The sequence below is a fragment of the Seriola aureovittata genome, chromosome 18, assembly GCF_021018895.1.
Source record: "Seriola aureovittata isolate HTS-2021-v1 ecotype China chromosome 18, ASM2101889v1, whole genome shotgun sequence".
NCBI classification, from domain to species: domain Eukaryota; kingdom Metazoa; phylum Chordata; class Actinopteri; order Carangiformes; family Carangidae; genus Seriola; species Seriola aureovittata.
In genome coordinates this window covers 17,689,319-17,712,500 of record NC_079381.1, presented here as the reverse complement: position 1 = coordinate 17,712,500, position 23,182 = coordinate 17,689,319, and the positions used below count along the sequence as shown (strand labels likewise).

Here is a 23,182-nt window from a genome sequence, read left to right as displayed (position 1 = left end):
GCGTGCGTGCGTGTGTGCGCATGCGCAGCACTTCCCCCGTGGATGAGGCTGATAATGGAGAAGTGGTGTGTGTGAAATGTGTAAAGGGCAGGGCAGGCAGTTCTTCTGCAGTAATCCATCTTTACTTCAGGCTGAGCCGTGGAGCAACAGGCATCTCACAGGGGAGAAGGAGAAAATACACTGTAGGCATCAGTCTCATTCATATGAAACTACACAGAGGAAATGTTCAGCCAGCAGGAGCATGAGCTTTTCGCAGGAAGAAAACAAGAAAATAGAAATGAAGATTATTATTTGTTTCATATCCTCTGTTTTTCTCCTGCACCACTGACAGCACTACGGTTAGAAAATAACAGGCACAGTGGTATGTGACGTGTTGCAGTGCATACATCTAAAAAACCCGCATTCGTCTCAGACCATTCACTGGTAATGTGAAACCATGAAAATTGTTATATGTCCTTGCAAATGTGTATCCATCCACTCATGAGTTTGTTTGTGTGAAGAAATGACAGATATAGGGCTGGGTGTGAAACAGAGGGAGAGGGAGCGAGAGACACACCAAGAGGAGAGGGAGAGCGAGAACCCTTGTTCATGCTGTTTGGCAATAATCACAGAGCCCAAGTTGTGCCAACAGTGAGTGCCAGATGGTGCCCATCACCGTTTTGCCATGTCTTTGAAACGGGGAGGAGAGAGGAAGATAAAGAGTGGCATGTGGAACAGGGAAGCGCTGCCTAATGTGGATGATGTGTCATATAAATACTAATCACTTTAGAATCACACCCACAGCTAAATTAGATCCCTAAAGCTCTTCCACTAGCACCCACTCTCCGTCTTCTCCCTGCTTTGGCACTGAGCTCATGTCATTATGAGACGTGATCGATGGATGATTAAATGCTCACTGCTAACATGAGCAATATTTTCCCATAAATTATAGTCTAATAGTATTTATAGGTAGCGTAAGTGGTAATTATTAGTAATAATTTACTAATGGTTTAATAAATCATTTATAAGCATTGTTTTGGATTGCCTGGTTTTAAGAAATCACTTTGGCTCCCCCAGCATGAATGTGTGCTTGAAATGAATTAGTTTGCACAACATATCGTCCTCCCTTGTCTGCAGGCAAGTGTTTATAGTTGTTCTCAACAGCCACAAAGACGAGATGAAAAGCCTGGCGTGGACATGATTATTGTTCAAATGAGGATAATAGCGCACAGTTTCCAGTTTCACATAGAAAATCTTCAGAGAAAGAGCATAGCACTCGTTTTTTTACACACAGCAAATGACATTAAATGCTGTAAAGGTGCAGGGGGTTTCAGATGCTGCTTGACCATCTGACAATCACTAATGGTGAAGCATACTGATGCTGTGACACCTCCCTTGCTTTTTTAGTTGGCACCATCAGGGAGATGGCACCAGTGGCACAATTGACCACTTGTTTTCTGGAAGAGGGCTGCGGAGCCTCCTGACTGAGATCCATTTATTAACCAATTATAAACATCTAAATTCGATAGATTGTTGTGAAATTTATGTTTTTTAATGATCAAACATTTTGTTATTACTTTTGTGATGACTCATTAGAGAGTGAAAAACTTGTGCTTTTACGAACTTATATTCATATTTAGTGTCAATAAGACAGACAGGACAACGTTCAACGCAACGTTACTAATAATAAAACCATCAAACATATGAGAACATATTTAAATACACAAAGTACCTTAAATATAAATGAGAGGCAAAAATGTTTCACCTTAAAGCCTGAGAAGGTTTCAATTCAGAGGTCAAATAACTTAAATATATTATTTAATAATATGCGAAAATTCCATAAATAATAACTGGCAACCTTAAACTACAAACAAAATGTTCCTTAAAGCGTCAGAGGTTTACCATTCAAGAGTCTAATAGCCTGAGGGAATGTTCTTCTCTTACTCTTACTTCTTCATAAAGCATTTTAAATTATTTATTAACAGTATTTAAGCAATTAGTTACCATTTATAAACTCTCTATAAGGGTGTTTTATTAGAACGTTTATTAGAAAACTGAATTTATATACAGCAGAACCCAATATATGTGTGTTGTATTAGTACATACTAGCTTTTCCTCACATCTCATGGTCTTCATGAGTAGATGATGGAGATGGAGTTTACTGTGTATTTATTTTATTGTTCCTCTGTGATCTGCATACAAATGTGGGTTGAAATCATGCAGTCCAAGTTCATACACATTGGGGATTTGTTTATTTTCTATATTAGTTTCTTGTCAATGATGTGTCAACCTCTTTTATACAACATAAACACAGCTACACTAAAATATCATCTCCAGACAGAGAGCCTGTATATTGTCTTGGCAGCTGTAGCAAAACAAATCTAAACAAAACAAAACAAAACAAAACACTGTTATTCTGTTAAATATGTCTATTATATAATTTTGCCTCTTCGGTCATCCAAAAAATAACAATTGAGGTAAACACTGGTGTTAATCATCTCCCTATTTTCTGCATCTATGCGCAGCAATTCTCCCCGCAGCTCACCTTAGCCCTTAATCTTCATTACCTCCAGAGACGGTCTTTATCTGCCCCACCTCCAAATGCTAGAGAGGCCAAACAAAACATGCCCCTCGCACATAGAAAACTATGAAGATGACTTCAATGCGTTACAGTGCATTTATGAATGGGTATGACGGAGATAAAGATGGATGGATTCTGCTAGTTGTTTTTTTTTTTTTCTTCTTCTTTTTTTAGATGGCAAACTGCCACCCTGCCGTCACACTTCTCTCTCTCACTCTCAGATCTCCTCAATAGCCACTCATCCATCAGAGCCTTCCGCTCCAGCAACTATCACTCAATACCTCAGAGGTGCTGAGGACAAACAGGTTGCCCACTACGCGCAAGCAGCCATCACCTCTTTTAATTCACCCTAGCTGACTTACTGTATCACGATAAGATGCAGGTGAGCAAATAACGACTTAGAAAACTTTCCCAGCAACAGGAAAACTCTACAGTACTTTTGTGCGATTGCTGAGCATCGGATAAATATCCATTGTGGGCGGGTGCTGAGGAAAAAGTCCTGGCTTGAAATGTAGCACAGACTGTGTAAGCACACCTCATCACATATGTTGCACTAAATTTGGCCCACAACAGCCCCAGGAGGCCGAACAGTAAATTTCGGTCCAATTTCCTCAATACAAACCCTCAGCTAGTGTCGACACAGATCCACACTAAGTTGTGTTTAACTACACATTAACGCACACACAAAAAAACTGCGCTTATGCTCAGACTCACAGTTCCACTGAACTGAAACGACATATTCAGCAGTTCATGGCCCCCAATAACTGGAAAGGTTAACTGCACTGTAGCTCAGACTTTATAGGCTGCAGACATACAATATGAAAGGTTTACCATTAAAGCTGTGAGACGTTTAAAGAAATCTAAGGTTGAATTCACAGTTTTGTGCTTCCTCCTTTTAGCAACAGTTTATTTAAAGTTGCTATAATCAATATTTTTATATTAACAGTGGATCAAATGACTGTGTGTGGAAGGTGTTGCTCATGGTGACAAACCCACTGATAATTATCACCTGCCTCTGCAGTTCCCCAGAGCTCGGCGGAGCTTAACAGTGTTTTTAAGTTTTGGTTTACTCTCACAAGCATTGTTTCCAGATGCAGCAGGTGGTTGTTTTCAGTGAAAAAGCCCCTGAACGCCCCACTGCGCTCTACCTGCCCAGCACCACACGGCAGACAGACGCAGTTAGCAACTAGCTGGTGAACATAGTGGAGCATTCAGCGGCTACAGAGCCAGACATGAATACCGGACTTACATTTGACTGCAAGTGAATGAGAATGTTGCTTTGTAACTGCCACAAGTGCCACAAGTTCACCAAATAAACTTAAAAAGTATATCAATGTTGTGCTCACAACTTGTTTCCGCTGCTCCCAAGTGGCCAAAAATGTAATGTAGGTTTAATATCCTTTTCCCTCGGTCCTCGTTTCTCAAGATGAACGTAATATTTGGTCCATCAACAGCCAAACATGACGTATTTATGTTGTCACAGTTCTACGTCTGACCTGTCACACCTCTTTCATGCTACATTAACTAATCAGGTTGCTGAAAGCAGCTACTGACAGAGGCGGTTAGGTGATAGCAGCGTGCACACACAGTGAACTCCCAAAGTAAACCAGTAATGAGTGTGAATTCACAGCAAACAGCTTTTTCTTTTCCCACAGAGCAGATCCTGGATGCTCAGCACTGCCAGCATTGCTTTTGGCTGCTGGTTCAGTAAGCTTGTCTCATTTATATACTTTGTACAGCATCTTCCCATGGTACAATGAGCTCTACAAAGTAAACAAAGCACTGAGAGTTAGACCACGATAGCAGGTCAGGTCTTAAGCTGGTACAAGCTAACTCTGATGGGACTGTAAGCTCTTGGCCTACATCTGCTTTTATTTCCTCATCCCTAGCTTATGCCTCCTCAGTAATCAATCTTAACCTCACTTGCTCTTTATTTACAAAGCTATTTGATGCAGAGGATTTTCTCTGATCTTAAACCTTCCAGGTTCTTCATCTGGTTTCTTCAATAAACAGCATTTTGTATTATTTATCCATCCACAAGGAGAGAAAGGCAAACAAGGTGAGAGTGTCTCACTGTGGATGGCTGTGCTGTTGGTTTTTGAAAACAAAGCACCGTGGAAAGTGCCAGAGGTCGCTAATAAGGTCACATTAGTGAAATCTATATGAGCAGTTGCTATAAAAATGTAAATAATAGACATTTATTTTCCAACAATGAAAAACAAAGGTGCAAGAGAGAGGACAGAGATGGAGGAAGAGCCACTAATATTAAGGCTACACAAGGTTAAAATCATCCACAACAGGTTTCCCTTTGTTTATTCTGAATTGCTGCCAAGAACCTTAGCACTTAGTTATGAAGCCAAATGCACTGACCTTGAAAAGGCCAGATTTGTATCCCGGCACACTTAGTTTCAATACAATATATTGTTGTGTCTTATGCTAAAGAGGTGTTGTGGCAAAATGTGATCTGACTGCTGGTGATGTGCATTTAGGCTTTTAGCATCCTATGATTACCATAAATTATACTGCATAGTCAGACCCTACCGTGAATAGCATAAATCTTATGATGATGAGTCCCTGAGGTATAAGTCATGTTTACAGTGTCACTGTCTGTTTTTTCTTGCTCAGTCAGGCGGTCTCCTCCCAGCGATATAAACTGAAATAATACTTTGCCTCACCAATCTCAGCTTGTTGCAGACATCAATTTCAATTGGTTGTAGCCCGAGTCCACTATCTTGTTAGTGAAGCCTGCTGTATATCTTCAGTTTTTGTGATGAGATTTCCTCCAGACCTCTGTGAGCTTGATGAATGGAGGGTCTGGATATGCAGGATTACTGTTTTCAGTGTTTTTCTCCTCAATAACACCTTCCTCTGATAGCGCCGTGGCTACACTGGGACCCGCCCTCCGTCAATCACACGCAGAACAGACAAAACAAGATGCCTCAGCCAGCTGTCAATAAAGTGAACCTGACAATGGCAAAACTTGATTGTAGCCTCGCTGACTGGGTGTCTTGCTTAATTATCTCATTATCTTTGGGTGTTGGGCAATTTCTCATGATTACAATTTAAATATCTGGAGCTTATCTGGAGATTTAAAGATTTTCTTTTAAAGCCCGTCATCCTGATGTGAAATTTTGTTCACTGGACATTCATGTTAGCCAGAGGATGAATGCTACTGACTCTGGTGAGTTTTACTCTGGTGCCACAATGTTTTTTTAAATGAAATCGTTCGACAACTGTTGGATGGATTGTCATGAAACTTGGTACAGACATTGTTCTCCTTTAATCTGTCTGATACGTTCATTTATGACCAGATACCTGCAAAACTGATGACATCAGTGCTAATGAGCAAATGTTAGCACGCTAACAATTTAAACTAAGGCAGTGACAATGGTGAATATTTTACCTGCTTAACATCAGCATGTTAGCACGCTGGCATTAGCATTAAGCTTGAGTACAGTGTCACAGGGCTGCTAGCATGGCTGTAGACTCTTAGTCATGTTTTATTTTGTGCTCTTACCTCTTTGTTAGAAGCTTTTGATTTCACTTTAGTGATGTAATTGTGTTACCACCAATTTTCTATTTTCTCCGTTTCATTCCAGTTTCATTGCTTGGCCAAATTCTAGGCGGTCAATCAATGCACTTACTGCCCAATATTTCTAAGTGATTCTTAGAGTTTCTGCTTAGTCTTGATTTCACCTGACTTGCCTTAAATGACTTCACAAGTATTGATCAATGCTATACAACCCCTCTGCCCCACACCTTTATTTTTACTATATTTTAAGGCAGTATATGTTTGTTTTTTGTTTTTTTGCTTTCAAGAGGATTGCACTGTGGCTACACCTATTGCTAATTAATAGAATTCAGGTTGAATCACACATACGGTGAAAATGCTATACATATAATATAGTTCAAATGGAGACAGACATACAAAACAACACCGAGGGAGTGTGTGCATCTGCATTTGAGGAATATCTTTTATTTTTAATATTCTCAAGTGTTCCGTATCAGACTGCTGCCGAGTTTATTGAAAGAGATGAGCTAAACAAAATCACGCCCGGCTGGATAAATTACCATCTTGTGCAAGAATCAAACAATGCAGAGATGGACTTTATGACACAGACACACACACACACACACACACACACACACACACACACACTGTTTACATCGCACTCCTTCTCAAATCAGCACAATCTGAATGTTAATGCAGATATCAAAGACAGATCTTTAAAGCCAGACCACAGTTTGGGACGCTGTGTGACAGCCAAGCAGCTGGTGGGACCATCTCAGAATAATAGTCTGAGGAGAGTGTAATAACTCGGGGTACAGCCTGTCCTCCTTAATAGGGAAGTTGTTGTATGTGTGTGTTGATGTTGAAGGGTTTGGAGGTTTCAGTAGATGGTGGAGTGTGTATGCACGTGCGTGCACATCTATATTTTCTATTGTGTGTTGAGATATACAAGCATTTGTGGGTGTGGTACCTCATCACAGATGAACACCACTCTCTACAGAGATTGACTGCTTGTGTAATTTCTCCTGAAATGAAATGTTCTCTTTTTTTTTTTTTAAGGATATTCAGCCCATAGGAGAGAAAATTGTAAAGATCTTTCGAGCTGATTGCCTTTGCACTTCTGTTCAAAGTCTCTCCTCCGCCACTGAGCAAAAGCACAGAGGAGGAGAGATAGAGGAGAAATGATGATCTCCTGCTGATGCTGTTGTATGAATGTTTTACAGATGGAAGGATGAGAAAGCAATGAAGACCTGCTCAACCTCTGTGCTTATATTATTTTAAAATATTGTTTTCAGCCCGTCAGATTTTTAGCTTGTATCCGATCTGACTGCACTTAACATCCTCATTTACAGAGAGTGAAACAGAAGGCGAGGATCCTGCTCACCAGCACTCTGCAGTTAAAGCTACAGCACCACACACAGTCATATGAGAGTTTCTAGTGTTAGTAATATTGTTAATAACATTTTAAATATCACTCTCGAGTTGTAAATAATCTTTTTTAAATTGCAGGCAAATGATGTGGTAACTACAAATCTGCTGAGTCAATCCCCTCTAGAGATGCACTGCTCTTGGGTAAGGTCACTGTGTCCCAAACTGAATGATTAAAAAAAGAAGAGATTTATACAGCAAATCTCTAAGGATGGAATAACGTGTTCAAAGTAAGGTCACACAGTGGGAATGGATAGTGTACTGACGTGTACACTAGTTTTACAGCAAGAAATATTAACTTTTCTCACTGATGTGTTGTTGACTTTGGAGTCACTTTGATCCTCCCACTGAGACTCTGAGGTTATAATTGTTTCAACCACCACGACTTAGAGGATCATACAATTAGATGTGTGTAAAGGCAAAAGAAAAGGACACATTAAACACTCTTCTTTGAAGGGTAATTTGCATCTGATATGGTTCTTTGATTTTTAAAATCATATTTACTCCTCCTCCCATGGATGTGTGTAAATATTCTTCATTTCCAAAGTTTAACTACTTGATACCAGATGTGTCCTCCTTCATTAAAGAGTCCACTCTCAGTGCATTCGAACTGGAAGTTTGCAATTTTCATACCACACCTCTGGTGGTTGCATATTGGAGAGCAGATGACTGCGCACTAAGCTCCAGTATAACTGAGGTTTCGGCCACACTTGGTCTTTCTCAGGACAAGTTCAATAGAGATGTCAGATACAGCCTTATAGATACACGTCCTGCACAATGCTAATTACAAGCTCAATCAGTATTTTTTAAAAGGAAACTAAAGACCTATCTTTTTCATCTGGCTTTTAACCTCTAATGTTAAGACCTTAGTCTTTGAGTTTCAAGCATTGATTTTTATATCCATTTTTATCACTTCTGTTTATTTTATCTTATACTGTTTCATTGACTTTATTTTTTTTATTGTTTTGTCTTGGTATGTGAAGCGCTTTGGGCAGCATGTTTATTTGAAAAGTGCTATATAAAGTTTATCTTCTAGACTTGCCTCTTTTCCCTATCGATGATTTCTTATCATTATGTTTCTGTATTATTCAGTTGTTTAGCTAAGGCTCCCAACTACTCAGTCCTGTGGTTTATAGACTGTCTCTGTGTCCTCTGTCTCTTCATGTGATCCCGCACTGACTAGATAATGTTGAGATCAGGACTCTGGAGGCCAGACCATCTGCTGCAGGACTCCTTGTTCTTCTTGTGTCTGAAGATAGTTCTCTGAGACTTTTTTTAAGCTCGTTGTCCTGCTGCAGAATGAATTTGATCAGACGCCTCACTGATGGTGTTGTATGATAAGAATCTAAACATCTAACATCTGTCCAAAACTCTCGCACTGTACTGTACATCAGTCACTGAAGGTAAAACATCCAAGTGAAATAACAACAAGCAAAACACATTTTTAACTGCAGGGGACTTTAAAGTTTCCCAAGGCCGTGTGATTTTTGTTACAGAACATAAAGTAAACACACAGCTGTGCAAAACACTTATTTTTTTCTGCTTTACTTACACTAGCACTGACACACTGAGCTTTCAGCTTTTCAGGTCAACACACTTGCACGATCATCCCACCCTCCAAGTTTCAGAACTATATATTGTAGCACTGTGACACTACATCTGAAATATGGCCACCCATCATCTGTAAAACACACCTAATTTGCCCAGAGGCAGAGCCTGAGGTGGGGTGTAGCCTTTAAGCCAAAAAATATGAGCATAGGACTGAACAGGAGCAGTGGGAAGAAGTGTGTTAGGTTCACAGCTTCCTGCCTGCCACAGTTTGTGGGCTCAGTGTGCAGATAATTAAGGTTGAGGGTGGACAGCTCCCTACAGCGCCAGTGTGCCTTGATCACGCAGAGCTGTGGACCGGGGCTATTCATTTTCACCAAGCGGGAACACAGCAGACGCAAGGCAAGAGTCACTGGGGAACTCTATAGGGAGCTGAGCTGTATGGTGGCACAAATAAAGAGGCTGTGAAAATGGAGGAACGGAGCACTTTATTTACTCTATTCATTTAAGGATGGTAGAACGGCAGAGACAGACTCCATCAACTTACTTTTGTATCGACTAGCGCCTCATTTTACACAGCTTTGGAGGTTTGTTTCAAGCTGTGAAGCGGTCCCAGCTGCCACAAAGAGGTTTAGTTGAAGTGGCTTTTTTCCTACCTGCTGTAAATATTGTGGAGAGAAGAAATCCTCTCCACTGCTCTTTGTACCCACTCACTTTTTTACTGTTTACTCTGTCCGCACCCATTGCCTGCACTGTGTTCCTGTCTGGAGTTTGATGTTTCATTTGTTTTTTTTGTGCATTAGAACACCAGTGGGCATCCAAAGTGAAGTGGTTGAGTGACTGAGGGAGTGGGAGTTATGAAGCCAGATGGATATGAATGTGAGAGTCCTTATTCTTCTCGCCTGAAAACTCCAGGCCCCGCTGCTGCTGCTGCTGAGCTCAGTCCTCCTTGCTTCCTCTGCAGCACTTCTCTCCTCATATCGTCAACCGAGGGAGTCCTCTTTATTTCCAGCATCTGTGCTGTGATGAGAAACACCAGCTAACTAGGCCACTGCATAATAAGCAAGAATAGCAGCAAAGTGAAATGAATAAAAAAAGAAAAGAGGGGGAAAAAGAATCAGTTCACGGGGGGAAAAGCTTATCCAACATGCAACTGCTGACAAAAGTAATTCAGCAAGCAAATATTGTCCTTATTCCTTTTACTGCAGATGCATTCATTTATTATTGCTTACCTTTACCTATAGCTTCTGCAGGGGTGCATTGGAGTTCACATCTCATTTCGGAAGTGAAGCCAGTGAAGCCCCCTGAGCTAAACTGTCATGTGACCGACGATGCACCTTGCTGACTTTTCGTTTGGTGTGTGTGTAAGCTGCAGTCCTGGGATCCCTCCTGGTGCTGCAACATTTCTGTGACACTCAGCATTTTTGCACTTGATTCACTTTGTCAACGGCTTCATTATTGTCTACTAGGAAGTGGCACATGTGGGAGTCTTCACTGCTTTTCACATTAGTTCTTGATCGTATCCTGCATACCGTGCATGTACCAGTGGCTATAATCACTATTTTATAATATATCAAATAATAATGTGAAAACAGTGTGAGAATGTGAAAGTGGCCGCTCATAGTCATAAACCTACAGAAAATGATCACCTGAATCTGCAGGCCCTCTCAGCACTCTCAGCTTCACAGAGCTTTAGAGCTTCTTTCAGCTCATTGTTCAGTTGTCCGACCTGCAGCGTTACTGTTCACTCTCACCACTCTCGTCTTGTAGCTGTTTTCAGCAAATAATCTCTGTAGACACACTGTATGCGACTTGCTCAGCACCAAACAGCAAGTTAGAAACTAGCTGGTGAACATGTTGGAGCATTTAGCAGCTAAACAGACACATATTTCCCTCAGGAAAATCAAAAAAATCAATTGTTGCAGGTTGAAGTAACACATTACTGCACTGTTCCTCTCTTTCTTTTTTCTCTCTCCAGTGTGGAGCATGACTTTCGTCTGCAGGAAGGGCAGGTGGTACGCACATGGAAGGTGGGCGACCCTCCGGAGGGCTCACCGCAGCCCTCCACTCCCCAGGCCACCACACCCCACCAACAAGACTCCCCTCAAGCGGTGCGGCCGCCTGCCACCAACAAGAAGAACAGGAAGAAATGCTTCTGGTTCCTCTGAGCGCCCAGAGGAAGAAGCAAGAGACATTTTGATACTGTAATGCACTGCATACCCTTCTTTAAAAAAAAAAAAAAAAAAAAAAAAAACTACAAATGATTAACTACGGTGGTTTGATTGCAAAATGAGTGTGGAATGAACTTGGAGAATTAAAATTCAAACACAAAGCTGTGGGAGGAGAAAGAGCCACAGAGGTTGTGGTTTTAGCTGTTGCTGTTGGAGTTGATGAGAATGGTTTGACTGGGGCGTACATGTTGTTACTGCTCTTAAAATGCCTCTTCAGCACTTACAGGTTTGATACTGGTGCAGGGAAGTAAAAGTGCTGAAGTCAAATAAAAGCAAAAGTTCAGTCCACAATATGAGTCACAGTTAGGAAGCAATTAGGAGATATAAAGAGAATATATAGAGGGTGGAACGGGGGCAAGGGGCACAGTACAACAGGCAATACAGCAGAGAGGATAGAGCATATTTATAAAAGATTAAATGAATAGAGTTTCTAGGCAAAAAGACAGAGTGGAAGGATTCATCTTCATTAATGGACTTCATTAATGGGTCAGAACACCAGCTTTTATATCCAGAGACATTTAAAAAGAATTATTATGACCTGTATTTAAAACTTTTAATATACTGTAATTGATGACAAACTGCTATACGTGTCCACATGCACATACAGCACACACATGAACACATACATGAACACATGAACTGACACATTTACATAAAAAGCAAATATAAAATGAGAAAATGGGGTGAATTGAGTTCTGTACATATCAGAGCTATTCTGCTTGGATGCTATATTTCAGATATGGATTACTGCTCTATAAAAGTATTTTACCACAGCTGGCTGGTGTGTGTTTTCATGTTTCAAGACCTTATCAGTGGTGAAAGAATCCTCATCATCAGATTCTTTACTGTGGTAAACGTACTAATACATGGATGTACTCCTACATTTAACCCACTAAAGTTAAAGTACAGGAGTATTATCAGCTCTTAAGATATCAAAAGTATTTGTTCTGTAGAGAAATACATTATTAGCTTGTTACATAAACAGGAAATGTCTCTTTGGTTTAGCTGCGAACAACTCATAAACATCTGTGACCTGACGAGGGGTCTCCAACTAGACACCGACAAACCAAAATGGTTGGGAACAGCTGAGTTGATCTTTAACAATATATTTTATTTTTATTTTTTAAGTTTATCATTTTTGATCATTTTTATCATTGTTTATTTACCAGTCTAGAAAAAACATTGAGTTCAGCATCAAACTTCATTCCTTGAAAAGTAATGCTAATGTTGACTCTTGTTTTGCATCCATTTTTATCACTTCTTTTCTTCTACTGAAGTTAGCATGCTAACCAGCTAGCTCCCATTTTGTCACTTTCTGATACCGAGTCACTGTAGCGTCCAGTCTACCCTGAAGAAGTAGCTACTCGCAGGACATATTACAACCTCTTGTATTATAAACACAACGATGGCTGAAGCTGTTGGCAAGACTGGTAAATAGACAGCTGCTAATGCCAACATTGACTATGTAGCAACAGCATAACTCACATATGGTTAAATATTGTGATAAATGTAGTTGAGAAAAACATGTACCTCAAAAATGAACTAAATGTAATTGTACTTGTTGTCATCATTAGATGTTACTCGCTGTAGGAGACAAGGAGAGGTAAATGACTTCTAACAAAACGACAAAAAACATTTTATGCATTTCAAGGATGTCACAACCGAAATGCAAGTAACAGCAGCTCCTCAGTCCTCAGATGGCGGCTCAGACAGCCCACTTTCCTGGACACTCCAGGGCAAGTCTCAGGAAATTAAGCCTCAGCTGTTTGATGGCTGTGAGAAGCCCCAAATATTACTACTTAGTAATTCATGACACACATAAGCTGCTTCTATGAGGCTCTGAGGTGGTGTGAGATCGTGGCCTAATTTATCCCAAACTTCGGAAAGTGTTAGCTCTCAGTTTGTCTGCCTGCTTGTTTGGATTTGTATAACTACTGCCAGCTTTCACATTGCCCCAAACAAAGCAGTTAGAAGCTGTTTTGTTTTTGTTAGGAAGTGTCATTGGAGGGAATAGATGTTTTGTGGTCCCTGTCAGGCAGTCAGGGGTCCACAGTCCCTCATGTGCTGGACTTGGAACTGCCACTTTGTCTTGCAGCGTGGGCTCTCAAGACATGAGTACACAAGCATGCATATGTACACATGAGCAGACACACACAAACACATCAACCTAAGCTTGTTCAACAGAGGCCCCATGTTCATTGACTTAGCTCTCCGTCCCGCTGTGCTGCACTGAGGTGTAGAAGTTGAAAAGCTTTTGCGGCACGCACCTCCGCTTCAAAATAAGCAACACATTTCACACACAAACCCTGTCACACACGGCACCACACAATTCCACTTCACACACATACACAGTCGCACAGCTAACATATTGTTCTCAGACCAACACAATGCATTATCTCCCCCGCAGTTGTTCCTCTCTCCCTCACAACCAGGCACATGCTCCCTCCTAGTAGCTCTGTGTGTGCCGCGCAGTGCTGAGAGGAGTGTAGAGTTGTCAGTCATTAATCTGCTACAGCACAGCCTGTAATCCTGATGACAGAGCGGAGCGGGCTTACAGAGAGCAGAGAGGATCTGAGCCCAGCCTGGAGTGGGGAACAAAGGAGCCAGAGAAGACTGGCTCTGAATCTATAAAGAGAAAGGAAGTGAGTGCGAGTGTGTGTGTGTGTGTGTGTGAAGGGATTCTGGGGTGAGGTAGGTAACTATTTTGTCAGCAATGCTGCAGTGCTATTCAAGAATGAATGCTGGCACGCACAAAAGAGAGAAAAAGCTTTAAATGTAAAGCAACCCGGGCTGTGGGCGTGTCACGCTGACACTCCAGGTAAACGGGCTTCAGTCCGGACTGGTCATTATGGAGCTGCGGAGATACATGGTGGCCTGCAGAGAAACAGAGAGCTTATTTTGAGGCCTCTTCAAAGAAACATCAAGGGTCAAAGTTGGCTCACGCAATTCAGCGCAACATCAGTCGAATCTCGGCTGAAAATGAAGGAGGAAAAAAATAACCATGTCTGGAGGCATCAACAAGCATGCATAATGGGCATGTGAAAACAACTACAACTGCCCCTGCATGCTGAGAGCGGAAGCAGCAAAGCTAATACTGCATGAGTCATTGAGCTTAGGCTGCTATAGAGATATTATGTTTCACTTTACCACATTACAACTAAAGAGGTCATTTCACAGTCAATCAGACCGAGGAGTCAGAGGTGCTGGAGACGTAACCTGTCCGCCAGTCCGGCAGCCAAATATTGTTTGGAGGCTAATGCAATAAATGATGCAACATAAACTGTTCCTTTTCCCAATGACTTAATAATGATGCTGATAAACAAGCCCCAAAGTTGCAATGATACTTGAAAGAATTTGCTTTTCTTTGAACTGAGATAGGAACCTCATTAGTGACCAAATAAAAGAAAAATATGGATTGAATGTGAACCAGGGGATTCAAATTAAAAATACACCCCCCACACACACACACACACACACACACAGAGAATGAGAGAGAGAGGGAGACTGACACAATGCCTGGGTGCATCCTCTGGCTCGGCTTGTTAGATTTCAGAAGCATCACACACACAGTACGACAGTCATATCTGTGTGTGTGAGTGTGCATGTCTGTGTGTGTCACTGGGAAATTGTAAATAATGAATTAAAAGGTTCCCATTTCAAGACGACCCGCCAAGTTTCTGAGTCAACTGCGATAGCTGCAGATTGGTTTAATAAAATATGAGCTAAATTCTCCCATGCCACTGCTGTCACTGATGCAAAAAAGGGCGATGAAATGTAAATATATTGTCGCTCATCTGAGAGGGACATGGAAACACTTTAAGACCTGAGACACCAGCTGAGGAGGAAAATTTGATCAGATCTTTATGGCACCTCTAGAGGCAAAAGGAAAGGTGAGAAAATGTCAGTAGGCTGAATGAATTTTGAATCGTTTTTGGACATTTTGGCTTCACAGGAAACACGAGAGGAGGCAGAGTGGGATGGCATGCGACAACGGCCTAGACTGAATCATGTTGGAGGAGGTTCAGAAGAATCAGAAAAACTTCCCAAATGTACATAATTGGAGTTTGGAGGAACGTCAACATAAGATCTGGGCTGTGAGCGAAGTTTTTACTGTGTGCTCATTCCTTCGCGAGTAATGACTTTTTTAATATTTATTATTTAGAGTATGCGAGCTGCCCACCTTCATGCCCCAAATGCAGTCATACACCAGTCAATCTTGAGGCTGAAACCTGGTTTTTCTGTTTCTCTTTGATTCCTGTGGGCGAATATACACAGGGGTCATTTTACATTCATTTCTAGTTTTTTTTAGTTTTTCATACCTGCACCTAAACTTCTGTTTCAAACCGGCCTCCCAACAGGAGGTGGATCAATCAGTCAGTTTGCTTGAACTTGGAGTTCGGTCTCGTTCCGCACTGAGAAAAACAAAACAACAACAAAAAAAAAAAACAGCCCTGGGTAAAAACACAACCTCTTCTTTCATCTGAATGCGGCCACTCGATTCTCAATTGATACAGCGAAGGTGCCAACGCAGAGGGCAAGAGCAAAAAAACAAAGGGTCATCCAGGAATAAAGTTGAACTTTTGCTGCGACGTAATGCGGCACTGTCCGGCAAGGTGCTGCAGTGCCCAATCAAATACACACAATCCGGTATTACCCTTTAATGTGAATGTTGCATCTCTGATTATTTCCACTGTACTAACGTTTGAGAGTTGTGAAATCCTGTCTCATGGTATCATTAACCACTGGACAGTGTTTGAGTATCTTATAAGCCATCACACTCATGGTTGTGTTCTTATTTCACACATCCCAACCAACACTGATTTCTGTTTGAGCACCATGGAACCAACCCGCACACCCGCCAAAACTCAACAACGCATCGTGGGGAACTGCGTCAAGGAAGCTGATTGATCAATCACTGCAACAATACACAAGCATAAGGTTTGACAGTTCACAAGAAAAGGATCAAAAGTCAAAAAAGCTGCTAAATCCACACCATGGATGACAGTGTTCAGAACTTAAAACTGTGAACTTCTTACCACGACATGTCATGTGGCAAAACTCATGACGCTGAACAATGAGTTCATAAAACAGCGAGAAATTTTGAACTAAGAATAAATAAGAGTTCATGCCTGTGCTGCCTGCGGGGCAGTCAATGTGCTCAGGAACACGTTTGACAATTATTTTCAGGGGGATGTGTCACTGTTTGAGAGGAGTTTTCTGAACATCAAAGTCAGTCTCTCTGAAGACATGTTAGATAACTTCAAAGTCCTGTGACTGCTTTGCCGAGAGGTGCTTTTCCTTTGTTTTGTTCAGCTAGTTTGTTTTCTACCCCGTTGAGGAGTAGATGATAAAGACTGTGAGCGCGTATTGCATCATGAACCTGCTCTTTGTAATTTATGATTCAAGGACACAGTGGACATCGAACATGACTATACACCAAAATACTCAGACAGGTTGGCATCCAGGCAAGAAGCTTGCAGAGTAACACTTACAAGTGATTTCTTTTTTTCTTTTTTATTTAGCAACTGCCATGAATAGACACGTGATGACGGAGCTGTGTTATTTTATAAATTAAAAAATGTTCTCTACGTTTATCAATCTAATAATCTTTTTTTGAGGCTCTTAATTTCCTGATCCAACACAGAAAATTGGTCTAATAATTACTCACATCCACCATTCATATGGAAGTCCTTGAACAGAGCATGGCTGCTTACCGTGGAACTGTATTTTTATTGGGGTCACAACTTGCATGTACCTGCATGTCTTCGATACCAGACAGAAGCTCAAACCTGCTTTTTCTAGCCTTACCTGATAATAATTTTTCCAGACATACCTTGTTGAAAGCTGAGGTTGCGTGAAAACCATTTTTCGTCTCAATGAACAATATGTTGTTGAACCTATTGAGCAATAGGTTTTTTTTTCATGTGATTTTTTGACTGCGCACTGCTCAGTGGTTTGATGAAGGCAGACGGTTATGCAATATTTGAATCAGAAACTGACAATAGTTTGGGGCTGCTTGTTTATCTGTCAATCAAAACTGATCAGGTCACATCGACACAATCCTGATAAAAAACAGATTATTAGATTTTTTGAGTGTTAAACCTTTAAAGGAATAGTTTGATATTTGGCGAAATACATCGATTTAGTTCATTGTTGAGAAAATAGATATCACTCTAATTTTGTGCAATAGAAACAACACTAGCTCAGCCAGTTAGCTTAGCGTAGCACAAAGACTGGAGACTGTAAGAACAGGAAAATGAAAGCAGCTCCTAAAGCTGATTAACACATCTCATTTGTAAAATCCATACAAAAACTGAAGTGTACACATGTAAAGTGTGGTTTTAAATTGGCTCCTATGGTGGACTATTTCTTGGCTTGGCGTAGTAACTGACAGTTAACTGTTGGACAAGTTAAACAAGTGAGATATAACATGTTAATTAGTTAGCCTTAATGGTGCTTTTAGCTGTTTACCCCCATTTCCTGTCCTGATGCTAACCTAAGCTAACTGGCTGCTGGCTGGAGATTTATATTTAACGTAGAGACATCCGAGAGGTATCAGTCTTCTCATATAAGTCTCGGCAAGAAAGTAAATAAGTGTATTTTCCCAAAATGTTGAATTTTACACTTTAATTTAGATTGATGATTACAGTCATGAATATTTAAGGTCATAGAGAAATACTTACAGTAAGATTTTTAACCAAACCAGTTTTCAGGAGCTTTAAATATTTCATATGTTAAAACCCATCTGGGTTTCTGTCCAAATACCCAGTCTGATAGAAAAGACCGGCTGCTGCCTTATCAGAAATGATCAGCTATTGTGCTGACTTTTATTTCCCACAGCATCGAATCAGCAGCAAAGAGGCTGAAGTCTGTAACTCCTCTTAATTAGTACTAGATCCTCCACCAGCACGCAATATACATCACATTATAAACCTCATCTACCTGCCACACATAGAGTGGGTCTCTAGTGGCATTATTATATGACTAATACTGTGGCATTAATTGAAATTTCTGTCCCTAAAGATCAGTGTCAGAGGATAAGCTATTATAAAACTATCTCCTTGTCTTGGGCTGGAGTCCATTCAGGCAAAGTAAAGCCACAGTATGCAATCTATAATATGGACCGGATCAATGAAGAGGAAGGGCAGCATTTATGAAAATAAAAAGCACGATCTCGCTGGTAAATATGTATAGTTTCAACTTTCTCCCCGGTTAATTTCATTAGCCAAACAATATTAATGTGTAATGATAACTTAGCTTTTGATATTATTAAAAATATTATCAGGAAATGTTTTAATATTATATGGGATGTGTGGTTAAAAATATACTGCAGTTTCAATGCCAGGTCCATCATTTTCATTAGGTTTGGTGTGATGTAATGCAAAACAGGCAACATTCCCTCTGAAATAATGCACAAAGATTCAACTAAAATTAACATACTGGGACATGTTGCATCACATATTCTGGTAATCCTCCTCCAGTTCCTATCAACTCCAGCCATTTGCATTTCTCTATGTAACACAGTATTGTAGTGTGTGAAACATGCAATAATAAGCTACCTTGGCGCTGGATGTTGACTTAAGATCAGCTTTCTCTGTAGTATGCTACAGTATAAGACGATGAATAAAGCTCTCCAGCTTTTGTAGATCATACAAAGGATTTCAGTTCGTTCGTCTCCGCCCCCAGTTTCTCCTTCAGTTTTCTTAACAACTGTTCGTAACTAATAACTGTATGTAAAACAAGTTGTGTTACCAACGTACGCCTAAGTAAATATTAAAGCTCCCCTCAGTTTTACAGATCAAGTTTGATTCATTCACTGAAAGACCAACAAATCACTGTGTGCGCTAACAAAAGTCAATCAAAAATGGTAAAATACTCATCTGTGTCTCTATGCTCAGAGCTTTGAATCTTTTCAAGCAGTAGGGAGTTACTCTCTGAATAGTTTTTGCCCTGGATTTTGTTTCTCTGGCAACATACAAATGCTCCATGTCTAACCCTTGCAGAAACTACTCAGGGTAGTAGTGGACTATTTACGGATAAATTTCCTAACTGATCATTAATCAAAGATAATGCAGTAAAGGTCAATGCTCTTAGTAATGAAGCTGGGAATACAGCAGTATTTACTGAGATTAAAGGTTCATCAAGTAAGTTTATGTGGAGCCTGATATTACCATTATAATCGGTTTAAAAGCCCAAACATAATAAATCAGAAAAAAAAACAATCAATCATTTAGAATCAACAGGCCCAAACCTTTTGAAATTTTGTCTGCTGGTTGTAGCATACAGGCAGCAGGACAGTGGCTCTGATCTTAAGTGTATTTCCCAATATGTCAAACTATGTCTTTAAAATACTGCATTGTTAATGTTAAAAATCATACATGTGCAGACATCAACAACCCACAGATTTGCGTTGCGTGTAGGTCTACGCTGTCTGTGATTTTTCAATTCACTAACTGCAATTTATCACCACTCAAGTTTCTAGTCTTTCCCATCTGTGTAGAACTGCAACATTAAAATTTAAGAATATCTTGATGGTCCTTTCATACACCCTGAAGGATTTTTTTCCTGATTGCTTCAGATTGACCCAGTTAAAGCAGTGAATTTTTATATGAAGGGATATCACTTCACAATACACTGACCGCTGGGGAAAGGCATTTGGCCCAAAAAAATAAAATAAAATAGAATAAAATCATTGCATTGAGGCAAATATTATACCCCCCCCCCCCCCTGTATTTAAGTACAGAGTGAACTGTGAAACATACTGCATACTGACATAAAATAATGATACAGACACCAGCAACATGCTGTTAAATAAATGTAGTGGAGAATAATTATAAGGAAATACTAAAGTAAAGGACAAGTACATCGGTACTTAATAAAAATCATCTGTTTGTGATTTTTGATATTTAGTCAGAGACATTTTGCAACATCAATAACTCAAGAGCATAAACAAGAGCAACTCAAATGTGATGATGCCACAGAAACAAAACTTATTATTAGCTGTGTTTGTTATGAGTGTGGCTAATTTATTTTTATTTTATTCAGTATTAGTCATTGCATCTGAAAATGTGATGTTGTTACCATCCTTTCCATCTCTATATAAAGACAGCTGGACATTCACTAATGTTGCTCCCTGCTGCTGTCAGTTTATTATGGAGGCCTATAGAGATGACACTTTGATGACACTGCCTTCCTTGTTGAATCTTTTACGGGTAATTAGCAGGGAAATTAATGGTCTATTTGACTAAAGTGCAACATACGGCAGAAGCTGCACCATAAATAAGGACATTTAGTTTCGCGCTGCTGCCCACAGGTCGGATCCCTCTCTGAAGGACACGCTGCAGTTGATCCCTGGCCTCCATGTTGAAGGAGTAATTTGAGAGCTGCGTGTTCCCGGTGAAGCAGAGTCAAGTCTTGGCAACTTCAGCCGACGAGCATCCTTCCGTTTCTGCAGAACATCTGATGAAAGAAGTTTCTCTGCAACAGTGGGCTTTTTGAATTTTCAACGAAAAACTATGACAAACGCGGAAGTCGCATGAAACACGCGGGCGCCGTCTAATTAAAGGAAACCTCTTCACCTGTGCCGTGATGGTGCGTTTTCTCGCGCTGTGGATCGGAACTCTTCTTCAGTTTTGTCAAGCAACGATTTACACCAACGACTGGGCGATAAGAATAAGAGGCGACCCGGAGTCTGTGAACAGGACAGCAGAGAAATATGGATTCACAAATATGGGTCAGGTACGTGTGGTCCAACACAGACAAGCACCAGACATGGACAAGTTTGCATTATTGATTCCAACTGTTGTCAAAGCTCTTAATTTCTCAGTCTGTCACAGTTAATATTGTGTCTTTTAGATTAAGAAAACTTGAAATGAGGCCACAACCAACTGAGAGACAAGAAACAGAAGCAGACAAAGTACTGGATATGTACAAAGTTTTGCTTGTTCAATGTCAAATATGTCAAATAATCAACTGGAGCTGTAACACACATTTTATTTCATGTTACATTTATTGATTTAGTGCAAAAAATGTGATTGTGTTTGCATTTCACCATCAGTTATCTGCCTGGTAGAAACTAGAGCAATGTTTAGAAAGATTCTTAGAAAGATAAAAGATTCTTGCTCATATTTGAGAGTCAAAAATATTTGATCATCTTCAGTATATATCTCAAAAGATTAAAAAAGCTAATAATCCTAACCAGTATTAATCTGCCACTAAGATGCTGCAAAAGGAAGTTAAAATATTGGTTTGTCTCAGAGACTGAACACTTCCTCTAACACTGCTGGACCTCTGCTTTTGTGGCCTTCTGGAGAACCTTTTTATGTCAGAAGTCAGCAGCTGCTCATCAACGTTACAAGCCTGTCAAGCTGCCAGAAATCACATTTTGTTCTCTCACCTCTTACGTTCATTTCAGTACCCTGACCTCCAGCATATAATATTAATTATCCACACAGTTAAACCCTGAAGAACCAACATCCACTGCTTTATTGCCATTTCAGTTAAAGCCACAGAGCTTTTGTCAGTATGTATATGAAAGAAATAAAAACAGAAATCAATCAGACCATACTCATCAATATGCCCACAGAATGACCCAAAGAAAATCAATAAATAATAAAACTAATAAATAAAACAGAGAAAGCTGTAGAGCCCGGGCCCATAAAATTCAACACATGTACTCCCTCGGGATTGGTTCTGTAATGAAAGTTGCAGGTCTCGGGTCTGTGTTTCACTGTGGGTGATATGAACCAGAGAGACGCTTTTGAAACTGAAAAAATACTTGGCTTTATAGAGCTGACGACCGAAATCAAAGAGCAAATTTCACAACACAGCCATCAGGGAATAAATTAGGACCATAATTTATTCTCGTCAGTCATAGAAAATGGCAACACTTTTTTATTAAACCTAAATTACTCAGAGCTCTTCTTCTTATTGTATGTAATAAAAAAAAAATCTGCTCACATCATGGCATTGTGGACACAGACACACACACAGGTACAGGATGTGCATGTATAAGGCACACATGAGCAGCGGTGTGGCTCAGGTTGCCTTGGGCTGAAAAACTATCACAGGTGTAAGGTAGCCGTCTTAATGAAAGACACCAAAGGCACTTTCATAATTTAACAGCTGTTTAGCACGGAGACAGCGCCACACACCTTCACCAGGAAAACAAATTCATTTAGAGGATTTGATGTCTGTTTCACCAGATCGGAGACCTGAGGAGTTATTACAGTTTTCGCCACCACGAGACAGCGAAGCGTTCCCATGTGTCCAACAAAGAGGTGACTGTTAGCGTCGCCAAGGAGACCAAGGTATAGTAACGGGAGAAGTGGAAGACTCTGCTGGATTATTAATCAGCTGCATGTCCCCTCCCTTGCCTCCTCATACAAACACACGACACACACACACACACATGTTCATGGAGTGGCCCCTCCCCACACCCAGACACACACTCGTGCCCCCACATCACGGACTAACACACACATACACTGACAAAACCTACAAATGCCAAGAGTCAAAGAGGAACAACATGCTCAGTGTTAAACACCACATTTCAATTTTTTACAAGCATTAAAATTAAAGTTGCCCGAAGGACAAAGCACATACAAGAGAGAGAGAGAGAGAGAGCGCAAACTTAAAGGGATACAAAAAAATTCTACAAATATGAAAACGCATGCAACAAGGGGAAACACATGCAACAAGAGTTGCTTCACCAGAAGTGCTCGGGGATGACAGCATTACAGATGGACTTATTTCTAAACAGACTTTTTGAGGGGAAAAAAATGTATTGACAGTGAATGTAGTAAAAAATACAGCTGGTATCTAATCTGTGATGTATATTTATAAACACTTTTATTTAAATGTTTATTGAACAAGTGATACAGCTGCTCGTATTAGAATAGCAAA

The 23,182-nt window shown here is 40.4% G+C and overlaps 2 protein-coding genes across 4 annotated transcripts in view; both read left to right on the top strand.

The window, feature by feature from the left end:
- LOC130186630 (mucin-2) overlaps positions 1-12,051 on the top strand; it is a 34,419-nt gene extending 22,368 nt beyond the window's left edge. For all 3 annotated transcript variants that reach the window (XM_056403850.1, XM_056403851.1, XM_056403849.1), the window contains exon 4: positions 11,026-12,051. In XM_056403850.1, coding sequence (XP_056259825.1) covers positions 11,026-11,215 — 190 coding nt within the window. In that variant the 3' untranslated portion in view covers positions 11,216-12,051. The remainder of the gene's footprint in view (positions 1-11,025) is intronic.
- Positions 12,052-20,333: 8,282 nt separating this feature from the next.
- Positions 20,334-23,182, top strand: part of pcsk5a (proprotein convertase subtilisin/kexin type 5a) — a 29,521-nt gene continuing 26,672 nt past the window's right edge. The window contains exons 1-2 of the mRNA XM_056403212.1: positions 20,334-21,016; positions 22,483-22,587. Coding sequence (XP_056259187.1) covers positions 20,867-21,016; positions 22,483-22,587 — 255 coding nt within the window. The 5' untranslated portion in view covers positions 20,334-20,866. The remainder of the gene's footprint in view (positions 21,017-22,482; positions 22,588-23,182) is intronic.